This window comes from Geotrypetes seraphini, chromosome 9 (assembly GCF_902459505.1).
Source record: "Geotrypetes seraphini chromosome 9, aGeoSer1.1, whole genome shotgun sequence".
NCBI lineage: Eukaryota > Metazoa > Chordata > Amphibia > Gymnophiona > Dermophiidae > Geotrypetes > Geotrypetes seraphini.
Window position 1 is genome coordinate 93,946,794 of NC_047092.1, and position 20,436 is coordinate 93,967,229.

The 20,436-nt window shown below is 43.4% G+C and overlaps 1 protein-coding gene across 1 annotated transcript in view; it reads left to right on the forward strand.

The window, feature by feature from the left end:
- Window positions 1-20,436, forward strand: part of STAG1 (stromal antigen 1) — a 2,074,316-nt gene that overhangs the window by 1,794,508 nt on the left and 259,372 nt on the right. Inside the window, 1 exon segment of the mRNA XM_033958034.1 lies at window positions 18,242-18,370. Within this exon segment, the coding sequence (XP_033813925.1) occupies window positions 18,242-18,370 (129 nt within the window).

Below are 20,436 nucleotides of genomic sequence, written 5' to 3' on the forward strand. Positions count from 1 at the left end.
CCTGCTTGATACAATTCGACTCAGGACGTTCCTACCTCAGCAAAGTCAGAAACATTTGTTCACCTTTGCAATCAAGTCTATCATCTGATTTCATTAGGTCATATGGCGTCTATAGTGCACGTTACACCCTTCTAATTCATCTCAGAATAGCTCAGTGATCTCTGGTGTCTCAATGATTTCAAGCTCTCAATCCATTCTCTCAGCTTGCAGTCATATAATCACTTCCTCAATTTCTTCGGTGGTAGATAAATTTGTCAAATCTTTCCAGAGGACTGCTCTTTGAAATGCCTCCACATCAGAAAGTTTTGACCAAAGACTTGTCCATATATGCTTGGGGAGTTCTCCTGGATGGTCTAAGAACACAGGGTCACTAGTCTGCTCAAGAAGTTCCGCATAACCCACTTGGAACCCACCCTTTACGGTATTCCACCATGTTAAGGTAGTCCTACACATCCATCCTAAATTCTTACCAAAAGTAGTCACAGATTTTCACTTCAATCAATAGATTGTGCTTCCAGTTTTCTTTCCAAAACCTCATTCTTATCCTGGTGCAACAGCTCTTCATACTTTGGTCTGCAAACAAGCCTTGTCTTATTACTTACAAAGGCAGTCTCACAGAACATCTCCTCAACTGTTCATCTCTTTTGCTCCTAACAGATTGGGCCGCCCTGTATCCAAAAGAACTATATTCACATGGCTGGCGGCCTGTATTTCATTTTGCTATGCTCAGGCTGAGCTGCAACTCAGGGGTCTTATAACAGCACATAAGGTCCGAGCTATGGCCACTTCAGTTGCATTATTGTGTTCCACTCCCATTGATGAAATCTGCAAAGCAGCTACTTGGTCCTCAGTTCACCTCTCATTACTGTCTGGAATCCTATTCCAGACGGGATGGTCACTTCGGCCAAACAGTGTTACAAAATCTATTCTCTTAATGGCCAACTCTTCCTCCATCCCATTGCAGTAAGCTAGGGAGTCATGGATAGTGTCGAGAGCGTTTTGGCTTCCTAGACCATGGGATGATTTTCCAAGGGCTGCTGAGCAGGGATGGTGTGCATCTATCAAAGAAGGAAAGAAGTGCCTTTGCCAGCAGGCTGGCTAATCTACTTTTTAAGCTATCCAACTTACTTGAAATCATTGCGATCTCTCTGCGGGAACTGGATTTAGAGGATCCACAAACTGCCTCGACACTGTGCTCACAGATGAATAGCTCCAAGACCCAGTTCACATGTTTTCCTTCACATCCTGAGATCGCTATGATGTTGACTGAGCATTGGGAAACACTAAATGGGGAATATCTAAGTTTTATCCCAAGGCTACCAATTTCCAGCAACTGTTTATGCCACCTAAAGTGGATTCCTTGGTGGCACAGGTTACAAAGTGTACTTCGCTTCCCTGCGAAAGTGGTGTGATCCTGAAAGATTCTTAGACCACAGACTGGATCTGATTCTCAAAAGGCAATTTGAGGCCTTGGCTTTGGGGCTTGCAGCAGCGGCTTCCTTTATGGTACGCACCTGCCATGAAATGTAACGCCACTCTCTGGCTTTGGAAGCAAGTACCTACCCCCAGACGGTTCTGTTAGAAGTGGATTATGTTGCAGACGCTATGTATGGACAGATTCTTCGAACTTTCGAAAAATAAGAGAACAAGAGGGCATTCGGAAAAGTTGAAAGGGGACAGATTCAAAACAAATGCTAGGAAGTTCTTCTTTACCCAACGTGTGGTGGACACCTGGAATGCGCTTCCAGAGGACGTTATAAGGCAGAGTACGGTACTGGGGTTCAAGAAAGGATTGGACAAATTCCTACTGGAAATGGGGATAGAGGGGTATAGATAGAAGATTACTGCACAGGTCCTGGACCTGTTGGGCCGCCGCGTGAGCGGACTGCTGGGCACGATGGACCTCGGGTCTGACCCAGCAGAGGCATTTCTTATGTTCTTATGTATGTGAAGGGGAGACAACCGGCCAGGGAGGAAGTGGGACCCTTGGATGATGGAGACAGGAAGGGAGTGGTAAGGGAGGAAACAGAGATGGCTGACAGGTTAAACAAGTTCTTCTCGTCAGTCTTCACGAGAGAGGACACATCCAATATTCCAGAACCCGAGGAGATCTTACATGGAGACTGGGATGGGAAGCTGGTCAAACTAGAGGTAAGCCGGGAGGATGTCCTCCGTCAGATAGACAGACTAAAGAGCAACAAATCACCAGGTCCGGACGGCATCCATCCAAGGGTACTAAAAGAGCTGAGAAATGAAATAGCAGAAACATTTTGCCAAATATGTAACCTTTCCTTAGAAACAGGGGAGATCCCAGAGGACTGGAAAATAGCAAATGTCACGCCCATCTTCAAGAAAGGATCAAGGGGTGACCCAGGAAACTACAGGCCGGTGAGTTTGACCTCAGTTCCAGGAAAGATGATGGAAGCACTGATTAAGGACACCATCTGCGATCACATAGAAAACAATGGGCAGCTGAAGGCAAGCCAGCACGGCTTCTGTACTTCTTTGAGGGAATAAACAGCCAGATGGATAAAGGGGAATCCATAGACATCATTTACCTTGACTTCCAAAAAGCCTTCGACAAGGTTCCCCACGAGCGGCTGCTAAAGAAGCTGTGGAACCACGGGGTGCAAGGGGATATCCACCGATGGATCAAACACTGGCTGGCAGGCAGGAAACAAAGGGTTGGAGTAAAGGGCCATTACTCAGAATGGCAATGGGTAACGAGTGGAGTCCCACAGGGGTCGGTGCTGGGACCGCTCCTGTTCAATATATTTATTAACGACTTGGAGACAGGGACGAACTGTGAGGTTATTAAATTTGTGGACGACACCAAACTCTACAGCAGGGTTAGAACCAAGGAAGACTGTGAAGACTTGCAAAGGGACTTAACGAGATTGGAAGAATGGGCTAGAAAATGGCAAATGAGTTTTAACACTGAGAAATGCAAAGTCATGAATGTAGGGAAAAAGAACCCGATGTTCAACTATAAAATGGGGGATCATTGCTGGGGGTGAGCAACCTTGAAAGAGACCTGGGGGTGATGGTGGACACAACATTGAAAGCATCAGCACAGTGTGCGACAGCCTCAAAGAAAGCGAACAGAATGTTGGGCATCATCAAAAAGGGTATCACGACCAGGACGAAGGAAGTCATTTTGCCGCTGTATCGGGCAATGGTGCGCCCACATCTGGAGTACTGTGTCCAGTACTGGTCGCCGTACCTCAAAAAGGACATGGCGGTACTTGAGGGAGTCCAGAGAAGAGTGACAAAACTGATAAAAGGTATAGAAAACTTCTCATACGCTGACAGATTGGAGATGCTGGGGCTATTCTCCCTGAAAAAGCGGAGACTTAGAGGAGACATGATAGAAACCTTCAAAATCATGAAAGGCATAGAGAAGGTAGACAGGGACAAATTCTTCAGGCTGTGGGGAGCCACAAGTACAAGGGGGCACTCTGAGAAATTGAAAAAGGACAGGTTTAGAACAAATGCTAGGAAGTTCTTTTTCACTCAGAGGGTGGTGGACACATGGAACGCGCTCCCGGAGGCTGTGATAGGCCAGAGCACGCTACAGGGGTTCAAGGAGGGTCTAGATAGTTTCCTAAAAGAAAAGGGGATTGAGGGGTACAGATAGAAGTAGAGGTAGGATATAGGAATAGTCAGTGACCACTTCACAGGTCATGGACCTGATGGGCCGCCGCGGGAGCGGACCACTGGGCACGATGGACCTCTGGTCTGACCCAATGGAGGCAACTTCTTATGTTCTTATTTCTGTTTCCAATTGTATTTAGAATCCGATTGATAATAACACGTTAGACAAACGTGCATGGGAACAAAAAATGCATAAAGAACAGCAGTATAAAGACACAATACGGAAAAGCAAGGGAGACTGTTAGCACAAAAGAATGAGTCTCAATCCATCCGTTAGCAATGTTATCAAGCCCTTGTTTATCAAATATGTCAATTTCAGAAAAACATGGATACTTAACCTCTATCATTGTTAGTCTTGTACTTTAAATTCCCCAACACTGGGATACAAAGGCAGGAATGTGCCTAACACAAACCCCACATGTCTGACAAACTGTCTCATTTTTTTTTTTATTACCAGCAGACACTTTTACAACTGCGAGAACACGTAAACTATCTGGCTCAACTCTCTTTAAATTACTCACTTCCTGTAACAAATCCACTGCACTCAGGATCAAACTCTAGTTCCTTCGAGCTTGCCAAAATTATATGTCTAAAATCACAGTCCTTATTCTCGTTCATCAGTGCGAAACTCACATTCTTAATTCTGTCTAGATCCACATGCATTTTACCCTGTTTATCAACTTACGCTATCCTGTCTGCAACTTACGGCAACAATCATGCTGTCTTGCTTTACCAACCTTTCCCAGATTACCAACCTAAATGCTTTTTCCATCTCCCCGGGTAATTTCTCAACATCACCAATTTCTCGTTCTCTGTATCTTGTCTGGTGTCCCCAGATATTTTTTCTTTTATCAATTTGGCAAGTTTGGCAAAAAGTTGATTAAATTCCAAATACTAAGCCTCTGACAACAGTAAAAATAAGGGTGAAGAAAACAATAAAGAATTACAAAATTACAGAAAACTTCTACAAACCCAGAATTAAACATAGTAAAAGCCACACACCCACAGCTATATAAACGAATTATAATGTCTCCTAAAGTCAAAAGATATCCTAAAACTAGTAAGTCAGAAATAGTTTATGTAGATCAGAAAAGTAGTTCTTGGCTCCCACAACCACAGGTCTAGCTAGATAAGTGTTTTGTTTTATTAGTATTCAAACTCAGTTAACATTGATTCTCCATAATTACCCAAATAAAGATTGCATTGTATTGTATCATCTTTGGTAAGCCTGCCATAAGTGGCAGGGTTAAGATCTTACATCTCATGATTAAAAGCAGGACTATGTACGCTATGTATTCCCGCCTCTTGTAAGAAGAAAAAGAGGGACAGCCGAAAAGAAAAGAAAGAAAGAAAGAAAGAAATGCTGGCCATAGGGGTGGAGGGGAAACAGAAAATCCCCTACAAACACGGTATGCATACCACAATTAGAATAAAGGAACATAAGAACAGTTCCTCTAACTATAAAGTGTTAAGAGAAGGACTTGCAAATGGTTCTCAACACAGCAGGGATCACTCAAACACGCAAAGCTCTGCCGGGCTACAGCGCACTACAAGTCTAATCAGAGGCATTTAAAACAATATATATGCAGACTACATAATCTGTCATTTGTTTGAAAAAACACTTTCCTTATTATCTCTAGACCCATTTTGTTTAAAATAATGTATACCACTATTTTCAATTCTTTTTCCAACGTAATACAACAATTGTCCCCTGTGAGGGGTTAGCTTGTTTGTTTTTCCCCTCTTACTGAAAGCAAGATAAAGGCACCGATTTACAGTGTAACTGTAAATCCATAAAAAACAGAATTTAAAATACTATGTCATTTATAGAAGTGGGATATTCTATCATAGTTATAGTTACCTACTTAAAACTATCCAATGCAATCCCTCTGCCTCTACAATGTGCTTGACACCTCGGTTCAAGCATAAATTAAATACTAGGGCATAAGTAAACTTTTTCCTCTTTTCCCCACACTTGCTTGCATTCTCTAGCGTAAAGTGGGAAGCAAGAGAAGATTCCTATGGATTTATGACATTTCACATACGGTCACACATACAAAAACATTTAGCCCTGTTTCACTCAGTAAAGCATCGTATTACAAAGATCTCCATGTCCTTAGTTCAAATGGGCTATTTTCACAGTAACACATCTGGAATTGTGGCGCAGACAAACTCTCTAAAACCCATAAAACAAGTTTCAAGTTAATTAAAAGACTTTTTAAACCGCTTAATCGGGTTTCTAAGCAGTGTACAATATAAGGCTAACGGGCAGCTTAATGAAAAATACACCGGAAAGAAAACAATTTTCCCTAACTCCTATTGCTCCACAATTTTCCAAGGTATACAAACTACGTTTGCTTTTCAGTACAGGAAGCCTGTAATGATCTGTGAAGTCAACTGGCTAATGTAGTTGGAAAAATCTCACAGCAACCTCTCCCTTTTTACCACACTGGGAGTGAGCCTTCTAAGCTCTAAACCGGGAAAAGTAATCCGTCTCTTTGCCAAAATCTAATCTTTGGGGGTTTTTTTTGTTTTTTTTTTTTTAATATATTAACATACATATACACAACAGAACGTTACCTAATGCTGTAGCTTCATAACGCTAGCTAAGCAAATATAGAGATATACAGGCAGCAAACAAAAACAGATTATAGAATGTACATTTGCAGTCGGCTGGCCACACCTTCCATAAAATGTACCTTCACTGTATGGGACAATCGTTACTGTACAAGACACTCCTAAGCTACAATTTTAGCCTCCATGCCACCTCCCATCTCTGTTTAAGGCACCATCTCAAATTATTTTCTCCTGCTGTTGCACTAACACCCCTTCTCCCTCGAGAGTATAAATATTTTAAGGGGTCTCATGGGCAGATTATCACCTCTTTGCAATCCCCGTTGTTTTTCAACAGGAAACAGTTCTAGCTTTCTTAGTGCTGCATGCAAGTCTCCTACTAATTTCAAAATTTGACATAGCCAATTGTTTTTGTATGTTTGTTTTTTCTTCCACACTAAACTTTTCTCTTAATGCTGAACACACTGTCATTATCACTGCAGGATCTTCTCTAAGGGCTTTTCCAGAGGAGTGCTGTCTGGGGAGGTCTCTCACTTCTGCTTTACCCATTATTCTATCCCATTGAGCCACCCGCATTCAACAGAAATCTTTTGCTTTGTCCGTCTCTGGCCATGCCCTTCACAGGACAATGGAAACGCAAATAAGGACTCCCTCTCGCTTCGTGCCCCTGGCACGTCTCATACACACACAATTGCAGGGTGCTCACAGAAAAAACTCAATCCAGATCTTGACTCAACCCTATTATTTTCCCTAATATATATATATACTAGCTGATGCCCCGGCGTTGCACGGGTATTTAATTATAGCAATAATACTGTAAATGGATTCAAATAAAGATACTTTATAGTGGTGAATGAAATTATTTTTTTACAGCTTTATAAAAAGTACAATATTCAAATTATAATGAGAAATATTTGACAAAATGAATACAATACAACTAACACAAAACTTGATTATAAACAACATTTTTAGTTTCACCTCCAGGAGCAAGAACATATAAATTCTTGGATGAACCCACCCTTGAGCAATCAACATAGAGTTGTCCATGGGAAAAACAGGGGGATCTTAAATCCACTCCACAGTATGTAATAGTCTGTCCCGGTGATTTGTTGATTGTGATAGAGAATGCAAGTCACACTGGAATTTGCAATCTCTTAAACTGAAAAGGAAGCTCTGTTGGAATAAGTGGCATCCAAAAGTTTCAGTATTGATTTAAACAACTCAATATGTGGAAACTCAGGTTGAAAAGAAACTCCATGCAGTTTATTCCCGGTTCAGAATGGAACCTGTGTTCCTAGTTCAGCATATGTGAGTACTCATGTAATGTGATAATATTATGAACTGGGGTACATGAAGGAAACAGTTACAAACACAGTTAGAACATACAAGCACTATATGTATGGTGTCCGTGGTAGAATAGAAATGATGTCCCTAGTGGTTATAGTGTCATAGAAAGTGTTTTATAGTTGGAATTACTGTGAGAATGGCAGCTTTTTACATTTTTACCATTGACATGAATGGGTGAAATCTGATTTTCTGTTTGTAGCTCTGCCCACGTGTGCAGGTGGGCCGCGAGACCCCCAGAACATATCACCCCAGGTAGTGAGGGATCTGCATACCAAGTTTCGTTCAAATCGGTCAAGCCGTTTTTGAATTACTGTGAGAATGGCAGCTTTTTACATTTTTTCCATTGACATGAATGGGTGAAATCTGATTTTCTGTTTGTAGCTCTGCCCACATGTGCAGGTGGGCCGCTAGACCCCCAGAACATATCACCCCAGGTAGTGAGGGATCTGCATACCAAGTTTCGTTCAAATCGGTCAAGCCGTTTTTGAATTACTGTGAGAATGGCAGCTTTTTACATTTTTTCCATTGACATGAATGGGTGAAATTGATTTTCTGTTTGTAGCTCCTCCCACGTGTGCAGGTGGGCCGCTAGACCCCCAGAACATATCACCCCAGGTAGGGAGGGATCTGCATACCAAGTTTTGTTCAAATCGGTCAAGCCGTTTTTGAATTACTGTGAGAATGGCAGCTTTTTACATTTTTTCCATTGACATCAATGGGTGAAATCTGATTTTCTGTTTGTTGCTCCGCCCACGTGTGCAGGTGGGCCGCGAGACCCCCAGAACATATCACCCCAGGTAGTGAGGGATCTGCATACCAAGTTTCGTTCAAATCGGTCAAGCCGTTTTTGAATTACTGTGAGAATGGCAGCTTTTTACATTTTTTTCCATTGACATGAATGGGTGAAATCTGATTTTCTGTTTGTAGCTCCGCCCACGTGTGCAGGTGGGCTGCGAGACCCCCAGAACATATCACCCCATGTAGTGAGGGATCTGCATACCAAGTTTCGTTCAAATCGGTCAAGCCGTTTTTGCGTGATCGCGGCACATACACACACACACACACATACATACACACATACATACCTCCGATTTTATATATATAGATACAGTATATATACAAATGTACAATGTCAACTGTCTTTCCCTATCACTAGCCTGACATCTAATATATAAAAATTAAAATAAAATGTTGTATTTACAAGTTGTACAGTATTAATTCCGTACGGTCTCTGGGTGACTAGAAATATATGTTTTGGCTCACCCAGGAACACCATCCGTCCAGGGCCAAACGGCCCCTGAACGTGTTTCTCTGTGGAGTTCACCGGAACACCTTAAAAAATAAAATCTGTTAATCATGCAAGCGCGTGAAACCCAAGCATGATCACGTCGGGCAGTCACCACTGAACTAAAGGCTGCTTTGTTTACCTCATTGGAATAACTATGAGACGGCATTGTATCTTCCAAAGCAGACAATATTTGTTTATTGTTAGTATAATGGCTTACAAAATTATAGCAGCAAACATAACAGAAAGAAATAAATATATTGTCAGTTCAGAATATGCAATGGAGAGAACTTCACCCATATGCTTAGCAGGGGGCTAGCAGTTCCCCGTAGCATAAGTAAGTGAATCTCTCTGGCCCTATCTGTGATGCACATGTTTTTTATACAGAGAAATTATTCCTTTGTTCCAAAAAGTACATCCCCGAATTCTGGTCATGACCCCCTATTGATACAAAAAAATGTATATCTAACTATTCCTCCACTCAGTCCATGCCTCTCTCACTCCCTCCCACGAGAGGGGCCTGGGCAGTCCAAAAACAGAGGGCACTTCATGAACTTCTTCCTTATTACCTTGCTGGGGCTGATTTGTGGTTCAGGATGCTGAAAGTAGAAACAAAGATGCAAGGGTGACCTTCCAGCAGCCCATCTGCACCTGGTTCCCATAGGCAAATGTCCAGCATGTTCTTTTAAAAGTTCTGTCTTGGTATCAGTCACCTACGTCTTCTGCAGAGGATGTTGCTCATTATAAATGGTTTATGGCTTTCCAGGGTGCCTTGCATCTGTGAAGTCATACAGCACTGATAACAGCTCAGCAGAAGTATCCTCCCAGCAGGGAATGGAGACAAAAACTTTGTAGCAGAGGTCAGCTGGGTTAGCATTTCAAAGGATACATATGTTCACAGATAGCAGAGTACAGGCTGTTCCATCTGATTAATTTGTAAAGAAAGGCTGTATTAGACTGTGAGAAAATATGTGTTAAAATGTCTGTAGTTTCCAGCATACACAAGGTAGTCGTCCACAAGGTAAATGGCTGTTGTGTCCAGGTTATCCATCTCAGCTCCCTGACCCGTATTTGGTGTGTAAACATTCAGCAAACTATATAACTAGCTATCCAATTCCCCCTTAACCAGAATATACCGCCCCTCTGCATCCCGAATTGCCTCCCTCAGAGAAAATTGTACATTTTTGTGGCTAAGAATACCCACTCCTTAGATCTTTATGTGGATCCTATTTAAGAAGAGAAATACATGAGGATAACACTTATGTGTGAGCAATTTCTCAAATTTGGATTGAAAGTGTGTTTCCTGAATAAACCCCACAGCCACTTTCAAACGACCCAACTCTTTAAAGGGCAACTTCCGCTTTTGTGGGGTGTTAAAACCACGGACATTATAGGATAAATAAGTATACTTAACCATAATACCCCAAATGGAAATTGCTTGTCCCAGCTATCCTGACCTTCCATGGTACCCCAAACAGCCCACAAAACGCATGCAAGCAACCACCCACAACAAACATGCCCCAACCAATCCCACAAGCTCCAAACATCAACAACACATGGTCCCCCCCTACGCAACCATCCCCAATCCCCCCACCCAACAACCCACCCCAATCCCACATGGTTCATCCACTGAAGCACATGGAATCCATGCTACCATGAAGTGTAAAGAGACAGCCCCCAGGCCCCCCAATCAGCATGAAAAGAAAAAAAAACCCTCCGGCCTCCAAACAAACACCCCAAAATAATACAACCCATAGTGCAGCAAATTATATAACCATGTCCTCAAAACCCCATAGAGGGTTACTTAGGAGCCGTATCAGCGGTCACAAGACGACGAGCCACTCCAGACCGGATCACCTTCTGCCAACCCAGGCCCTGCACTGAGGTAGAAACGGAGAACCGCTGAGGCAATGGAGGCAGCTCAGAAGCCAGGAGCAACCCAGCCTCCACCTAGCAAGCCCGCACATCTGCCACTGCCATAGCAGAATAGGCTTGCCAGCGTGCGTAAATACCAATCCAATGGGATACAACCAGTGATACCAGATATTACGTTCCTGTAGAAGTTGTGTGCTGTCACGATAGGAATGCTGGCAGAGCCGAGTTGAAGGAGCTACATCAGGATAAATCTCAATGTCTACATCCTCCCATTTAGTGGAGCCGCCCCCATGCCGGACTACGCGCAGCACATGTTCATTGTCCACATATCTATGGAAGCAAGCCATAACATCACGAAGCCAATTGACATCTCGGGGCCCCGCAATCCAGTGGGCGCGATCAAGCATCGGTTTACCCACCTCCACCAGGGACCCAGCTTAATGGCCAATCAGGGACTTCCTTAGATTCCTTAGATGCCCAATCTCTCTTGCCGCGGGTTGTGGCAGTTTGGGTAGAGGAGTGATTGCATTGCGGCAGGGGAGATGGCCAATCTCTCCTGCTGCGATACATCACCCCCCCCCGACAATATTGGGGCAAGAGGGAGCCTAAGCCCTCCTGCCCCGCAGCAGCCGTGGCACCCCCAATGATATTGGGGCAAGAGGGAGCCCAAGCCCTCCTGCCCCTAGGCAGCCGCGGCACCCCCGTCGATATCGGGGCAAGAGGGAGCCCAAGCCCTATTGCCCTGCGGCAGCCGCGGCACCGCCAATGATATCGGGGCAAGAGGGAGCCCAAGCCCTCTTGCCCCGGCGATCATGCCCCCTCCCCCCCACTACAGTACAGGCAGGAGGGATCCCAGGCCCTCCTACCCTCGACACAACCCCCCTCCCCCAACGACCGAGCCCCCGATCGGCCCCCTCGCCGACCCGCAACCCCTCCGGCCGACCCCCCCGACCCCCACTCCCCCTCTTCCCCGTACCTTCAACATTGGCCGGATGGACGGGTGCCAAGCCCGTCCGGCAGGCCAGCCTGCTCCGGAATGGGGCCGGGTTGGCCCAGGCATCTGATACCCTGCCCACAGGTGGGGCCTAAGGCGCCTGGGCCAATCATAATATAGGCAGGCCATTACCAAAACAAGGATGTTTGTTTTAGTTATGGAAACTTTCCCTGCTTCTGGAAAATATGAAAAAGGATCTGCAAAAGTTAGAGGAATGGTCTAATGCCTGGCAACTAAAATTCAATGCAGCATTTGGGGATTAATAATCGGAAGGAACCGTATATGCTGGGAGCTGAGAAGCTGATATGCACAGACGGGTTAATGGATCTTGGGGTGATAGTGTCTGAAGATCTAAAGGTGAAAAAACAATGTGACAAGGCTGCTGCTAGAAGGATGCTAGGCTGTATAAAGAGAGGTGTAACCAGTAGAAGGAAGAAGGTATTGATGCCCCTGTACAGGTCATTGGTGAGGCCCCACTTGGAGTATTATGTTCAGTTTTGGAGACCATGTCTGGCGAAGGACGTAAGAAGACTTGAAGTGGTCCAGAGGAGAGCGATGAAAATGATAGGAGGCTTGTGCCAGAAGACGTATGAGGAGAGAGTGGAAGCCTTGAATATGTATACCCTAGAGCAGTGGTAGGCAAACTCATTAGTCAAAAGAGCCAAAATCAGCAGTACAATGATTAAGATTTTTTTATGCCCGCTTGCGCTACGATGGCTACGTCAACCCGACTGACACCCCGCTCGCCCGCACATAGTCGAAATCGATTCATGGTAGAGCCTAGAGAACGTCCCCTTGAGCTCGTTCCCCATCCCCGCAAACCACCTGATTCCATCCACACAAGCCTTGAATTGTTTTATATTGAACTTATTATATTAAAGTATAAAAAGAAACAATATTCTGTATAATTGTCAATTTATAAATCAGCGTCTTCTCCCCACTCTTGTCTTCCCCATTTCCCTTCAGCGTCCTCAGCCCAATCTCTCTCCACTTCTCTTCAGCGCACGCACATAAAAATAAGCAAGCAATTTTATATCATTTTCATTCTATTCATTCATAGAAATTAAAGTCTAAATAATGCCAGTCATATAACAAAACATGATTTTACAAAAATAATTCCCTGCAAAGTCAAGCCTGCAAGGATTACTAGATGTCTTTCAGCAGCTCTCCTCCCTCCCCCTTACCTTCGTGGCCAAGTCAAAATGATCTAACAACAATAAATTTTTAAAAAACACAAAGCACACTGTACGCAGAGAAAATGTAAATTATCATTTATATTCTGCGGGTTTTCAAAGAGGTCAAGGCAGATGACTTTATGCAATGTCACCTAAGTAATAACTATACAAAAATAGACAAATATACCCCCTCCCTTTTTACTAAACCACGATAACGTTTTTTAGCGCAGGGAGCTGTGCTGAATACCCTGCGCTGCTCTTGAAGCTCATAGGCTCCCTGCGCTAGAAACCGCTATTGCGGTTTAATAAAAGAGGGCCATAGTGCAAAATATAGACAGCAGATATAAATTCTCAAAACAGACACATTTTGATCACTAAATTGAAAATAAAATCATTTTTCCTACCTTTGTTTAGTAATTTCATCAGTCTCTGGTTGCACTTTATTCTTCTGACTGTGCATCCAATATTTCTTCCCTTCTTTCCTCCTGTATGCTTCCTCTCCTCCAGACCTCATTCCCTCCACCAACTTTTTCTTTCTTTCACCCTGACCCCTTTCTTTCTATATGTCTGCCTTTCTCTCTCTCTCTCCGTGCCCCATTTCTTTCTTTCTTTCTCTATGCCCCCTTTCTTTCTTTCTTTCTCTCTCCATGCCCCCTTTCTGTCTGTCTCCCGTCTCCCTTCTTTCTTTCTGTCTCCCTGTCCCCATCCTTTCTTTCTTCCTTTCTCCCTGCCCTCCCCCAAGCCACCGCCATTGGGGAACATGCTGTCACCGCCGCCGGGGAATAGGCCACCACCGAGTTCTGAGCTCTCCCTGCTCCCCTTCCCTGCGGGGCTGACCAACTCTCGCCATCCAATGTCAATTCTAACGTCAGAGAAGAAGTTCCGGGCCAGCCAGGCAGCGAGATTGGTCAGCTCCGCGGGGAAGGGAAGCAGGGAGAGCTCAGAACTCGGCTCCGGCTTGTTCCTCGATGGCGGCGGTGGCAGCCTATTCCCCGGCAAGCAGTGGCAGCCTGTTCCCCAATGGCAGTGGCTTGGGAGAGGGCAGTGAGAAGGGAAAGGAAGGGAAGTAGTTTGGCACCCCTACTCTAGATGAGCCGCACAGTTTGCCCACCACTGCTCTAGAGGAAAGGAGAGACAGGGGAGATATGATTCAGACATTCGAATACTGGAAAGGTATTAACGTAGAACAAAATCTTTTCCAGAGAAAGGAAAATGGTAAAACCAGAGGACATAATTTGAGGTTGAGGGGTGGTAGATTCAATAGCAATGTTAGGAAATTCTACTTTACGTAGAGGGTGGTGGATGCCTGGAAAGCTCTCCCGAGAGAGGTGGTGGAGAGGAAAATGGTGACAGAGTTCAAAGAAGCATGGGATGAACACAAAAGATCTAGAATCAGAAAATAATACTAAATATTGAACTAAGGCCAATACTGGGCAGATTTGCACAGTCTATGTCTGTCTGTATATGGCCGTTTGGGAGAGGATGGGCTAGGGAGGGCTTCAATGGCTAGGAGTGTGTAGATCGGAGATTTCGGCAGTTGGAACCCAAGCACAGTATTGGATAGAGCTTTGGATACTTGCCCAAAAATAGCTAAGAAGAAAAAATTTAAATTGAATCAAGTTGGGCAGACTGGATGGACCATTTGGGTCTTTATCTGCCGTCATCTACTATGTTACTATGTATGTTACTATGTCTTCATTTTAAAAATGATGGCAGGTTTACCATTTGAGCCAGTTTTCCTGATGGTTCGACAGGCCTAAGACCCTATCTTGCAGAGATCTGTATCTTGCCTACTCAGAGGATTCAGTGTTACTGCAAACAGAGCTGGCCTTTATATTCAAAGTAGTATAACCATTCATTGCGTGTCATGAAATTTATGTTTGTTAGGATTTATTATTTCCCAAAAGAACATGCAGCGTTTACAATTGATGCAAAATGCAGCGGTCAAACTGATCTTTGGGCTGAGGAAGTTTGACCACGTGACACCCTACTACCGGTAGCTGCATTGGCTGCCAATGGAGGCGCGCGTAAAGTTTAAATTTGCCTGCTTCTGCTTCAAAGCACTACACGGACTTGCCCCTAAATATATAGCTGACCTTTTCGTCTTCTCAGCCAACAGACACAAGAGAAGCTCACATTCCAACTTTGTTTCCCCCCCAGTGAGAGGTTGTAAACTGAAAAAACACCATGAACATCTTCTCTCGCACCAAGCAGCATCATTGGGTAAAGACCTAGAACAATTTCTTTTGCCCACTACTTATGAGGAATTTAGGAAATGTCTGAAAACACACCTGTTCCTAAAGTATCTAGACAACTGATCCTCTCTTCTCTCTCCCCTCTATAGCAATTAACTTGTTCTATTGATCACTCTCTCCTCAAAAATGGATTTCCTGTCCTATTAACCCTCTTTCTTCCTCCTCTCTTAAAGTCAATCAATTTGTATCTTTGCTTAATCTTTGTAAACCGCATAGAACTTCACGGTATTGCGGTATATAAGCTGTTATTATTATTATTATATTGCATAAAAACATAAGAATAGCCTTACTGGGTCAGACCAATAGTCCATCAAGCCCAGTAGCCTGTTCTCATGGTAGCCAATCCAGGTCATTAGTACCTGGCCAAAACCCAAAGAGAAGCAACATTCCATGCTACCGATCCAGGGCAAGCAGAGGTCCCCCCCCATGTCTTAATAACAGACTATGGACTTTTCCTCCAGGAATTTGTCCAAAACTTTCTTATGCCAGGCAAATCAAAGCAGTTTAAAGACTGAAAATTGAAGCACAGTCATTAGTAATCTCTGTTATCAGGCTAGTCCATCAAAACAGGGCATATAATAGATATTGTCAGGTTGATTGAATTTTGATATTTGACCAATTATGCCTGTAGCTGTCTGGTAACCTTCAGATGTCCCAAAATAAGTGATGAGACTCCTAACTGCTGGGAATAATATACACAATGTCCCTTCTTCAATGATTTCTTGAATGTTGCACACTGGATCTAGCTGATCACAGAGTTTTTGGGATGATGAAACATTCTGTGACACAGAGATTCCATTCAGTATCACTCGACTACCATCCAGACTTGGTCAAGTTAGATTCTGCGATGCACACAAAAGGTGACAAAGCTATGCTCCACATTTCAAAATATTTTCATACACTGGATGTGTGCAGAGTTCTAATCCAGTATTTGGAGGAGACTAGTCGCTTTTGGGTTGAGCGACAGCGTTTGCTGCAAGCTCCTACCTTGACCAAGCCCTGGGTACAAAATGCTGGATCTTTCCCCTAATGAAATTATCACAAGGGATCAGTCTGCTATATGTGACCATTTATTTATTTATATTCCACATATCCTACAATTCTATGCAAATTACAAATTATTCAGGTATTCGAGCATTTTTCCATTGTATGATAAGGCACACTGACCCTTGCTGGTAATATTGCAAGACTACCGCTAGGGATCAGGTCCACCATTTTTAACCTGGGACTCAGCAGGAGCAGAGAGGAATTGCTTCTGCATCATGCACTAGACATCACTGGAATTTAAGGGTGAGTGGTGGTGGGGGTTGATTGGGGTGGGGGGTAGAGCGTTATGATTTATTAGACTTAACCCACCTTTCCTTATTATAAATAGTAAAGTGATTTATATTTTTTTTAAAGTATCTTTATTAACATGCAACAACACAAAAGCAACTTCATTGACAAAGATTATTAAATGTTTTATCCCCTGTACAATAAATGATTTACAATTTAAAGCATGAAAAGAATGTTATGAATATATAGGAAAAAAAGTTAAGGAAGTAGATAAATGAAAAGGGGCATTGTGCCCTGATATGCTGCTTGCTACCAACTTCAGAAGAAAAATATACATCTTAAGAACCAGAGAGTGGTAGAATACTGGAACGCTCTTCCGAAATCTGTTACAGGGGAAAACACCCTCCAGGGATTCAAACCAAAGTTAGACAAGTTCCTGCTAAACTGAAACGTATGCAGGTGAGGCTGCACTCATTTAGAGCACTGGTCTTTGACCTGGGGGCCATCACATGAGCGGACTGTTGGGCACGATGGACCACTGGTCTGAACCAGCAGTGGTAATTCTTATGACCTTAAATCTGAGAAAAGAAGGTTCAAGATATAGTTCCTTGGGGAAAGAATTCTATATTGGGGGTGCAATAAAGTAAAAGATAGATTGCTGGATAGAGTTGAAAAGTGAGTACGAGAATCAGATGGCCTGAACAAATGGCCATTGTGCAGAGATTATAAAATTCTGACAGGAGTGCAGCATATGACCAGCAAAGAAAGGTAAAAATGTGCTATTATGCAATACTTTGTGAATGAGTGTAATAATTTTGAATTGAATCTTATTAAGAATGGAGAACCAGTGAAACAAGATCATATTTCTTAGCACTGGAAAAAAAAATCCTAATTGCAGCATTGGTTAGGTATAAGGGAATACCACAATAGATAATATTGCAATAATCAAGTTGTGATTTTGCTAGAGCACACAATAAGGTCAACTGGGAGACCAGCCTGGACTGCCGAAGCTGAAAAAGCATTGTTTCCTGGCTTTAGAGATGAGGCTTGCCCTCTGATTGGGGGGCTGTGATAGTTAATCAGGGAGATCAGAAGAGTTTGATTGGGGTGGGTAGGGATTAGAGGAGTGTGATTAGGGATGGAGGGATCAGAAGAATGATTGGAGTTAAGGGGGAAGGATTGAGAAGTCAGCCTAGAACTACAGTAGAGGCAGCCAGCAGCAAGTCCTCATTTATCAGTTGCAGTAAGTACAGCTGTGCTATCGGCAGTCATGACAACTAGAGAATACACTACCAGTCACCCTAATCCATTCATACCATGCCCAAGACCCACTCCTACTCATGTTAAGCAGCTAGCATGAATATTTTTTTTTTTTTACTGTACTTGGCTGGTTTTAATGTGTGATAGCCATTAATATGGATCTGTGCTAACTTCTACTACTAGCTTTTTAGCAAAGCTTAGTAAAAGGGCCTCTAAGTATATACTAATTAATATAGTAGCACATGTTAGTAACTCTAGATGACAATCATAATAAAAAAATTAAAGAGAGAATAGTCATAGCGTGTTAAGAAAGAAAAAAATTCTAAACTATTGAATCATTCCAGGAGTTTAAGAAACAGCAGTGATGGCACAAAGATTTATTAAGTACCAGCAGAGGATTCATGATAGTCCAAGCTTCAAGCTCCTTTCACACTTAGATATTTCATTGTTCTTGCACTGTTCAATTATAGTTACATGTAGTTCAATAGGATGCTTCAGTTTTGGGAGAAATGCACTATTTTAAACAATTGATCTTCCTTCACTACAGGGATGGCATAGAGTTTGCCTTCAAATACCAAAATCCCAAAGGATTGGAATTCCCACCTCTGAATCTTGCTTTTCTAGAAGTACTGAGTGAATTTTCTTCAAAACTCTTACGCCAGGACAAAAAAACTGTGTAAGTATAAATTATGCATTTCTTAACATCTGTAACAATTACTGAAACCTACCTCCAAAAAGCTCTGAGCCTGAAGTTATTTTATGGTGGTGTCAGCTTTTAAAATGTTATTTCTTCTTCATGTAAACTTTTACTTGTTGAATGAATTTGAATAGCATTGCATTATCCTAGACTGTTTGACATCTATTGGGATTTCAGGTCATGTTCTCAATTGGTTCCATGGGTTTCTGAAAAATAGAACCTATAAGGTGTTTAAGGACGATACTATCTCCTACGGTTGGGACAACCCCTGTGGGGTCCCACAGGGTTCCCCCTTGTCCCCCACCTTGTTTAACATCTACCTTGCCTCCCTAGGAAACCTCTTGCAGACCCTAAAGCTCAAATTCTTCATCTATGCGGACAACATCACCATAGTCATTCCGCTCTCTTGCTTTTCATTAGAGCTGATAAATTCTCTATCATTCATACTAAATCAGGTTGAACTTTGGATGTCGGCGTTCAGATTAAAACTAAACTCGGACAAAACTAAATTTTTCTTGGCAGCCCCAAACGACAAAATCAAGGAAACTACGCTACATGTAAATGGACTGGATTACTGTATAGAACAGGGGTGCCCACACTTTTGGGGCTTGCGAGCTACTTTTAAAATGACCAAGTCAAAATGATCTACCAACAATAAAATTAAAAAAAAAACACAACGTACACTGTACGCATAGAAAATGTTAATTATCATTCCTATTCCAGGGTTTTTCAAAGAGGTCAAAGCAGATGACTCTATGCACTATCACCTCAGTAACAACCATACAAAAATAGACAAATATACCCCCCTCCCTTTTTACTAAACCACGATAGCAGTTTTTAGAGTGCAGGGAGCTGCGCTGAATGCCCAGCACTGCTCTTGACGCTCATAGGCTCCCTGCGCTAAAAAACTCTATTGCGGTTTAGTAAAAGGGGACCTTAGTGTAAAATATAGACTGCAGATATAAATTCAGACACATTTTTGATCACTAAATTTAAAATAAAATCATTTTTCCTACCTTGTCTGGTGATTTCATGAGTCTCTGGTTGCACTTTCTTCTTCTGACTGTGCATCCAATCTTTCTTCCCTTCTTTTAGCCTGTATGCTTCCTCTCCTCCAGACCTCGTTCTCTCCCCCAACTTTTCCTTCCTCTCTCCCTGCCCTTTCTTTCTCTCTGCCTCCCTTTCTTTTTTTTCTGTTTCTCTTCTTTCCTTCTGTCTCCCTGCCTGCCCTTTTTCTTTCTTTCTCCCTGCCCTCCCCAAGCCACTGCCATCGGGGACCAGGACCCAAACCGCCACCAATAACAGGCGGTTTGGGAACCGCCACCAATAACAGGCCCAAAAGCCGCCACCACCCCAACCTCTCCGTGCTTCGGCCGACCAGCATCGCAATTGAGCTGTTGGGGGAAATGCTGCCAGGTCCTGCCTTCGCGGAAACAGAAAGTAGGCAGGACCCGGCAGCAAGAAGAGGAAATGCTTCATTAACCTGTCTCCCGCCTTAGCCCGTAGCGAACGCTTGCTTCAGGGCTCTCAACATGTGCGTGCCAGCTTCCCTTCTCCCCCCTCCCCCCCCCCCCGGACATAACTTCCGGTTTCGGAGGGAAGAGAAGGGAAGCCGGCACGCACACGTTAGAGCCACGGAGCATAAGTTCGCTAAGGGCTGAAATCTCCAAGCCGGTTTTTTTTTTGTTTTTTTTTTAATGTTCAGCAGCGGCGGCAGCAGCAGCAGATGACAGCTGGGCGTACCGTCCAGCTAAAAGGCCCTAGAGAGAACACTGGAGAGGAAGGCTAATCGGCCGGTAGATCAGGACGGCAACATGAGTCTATCATGGAGCCCGGGATGGGCTCCGCGATCGACTCGCGTTGCCTTCCTGAGCTACTGGTCGATCGCGATCGACGTGTTGGGCACCCCTGGTATAGAACAATCCCTAAAAACACTATGAGTCACTTTAGACAAGCATCTCACACTAGAGAAACACTCTGACCTAGTATTTAAGAAATATATATCGACGCTTTGGAAACTCCTCACAATCAAAAAATTATTTGAT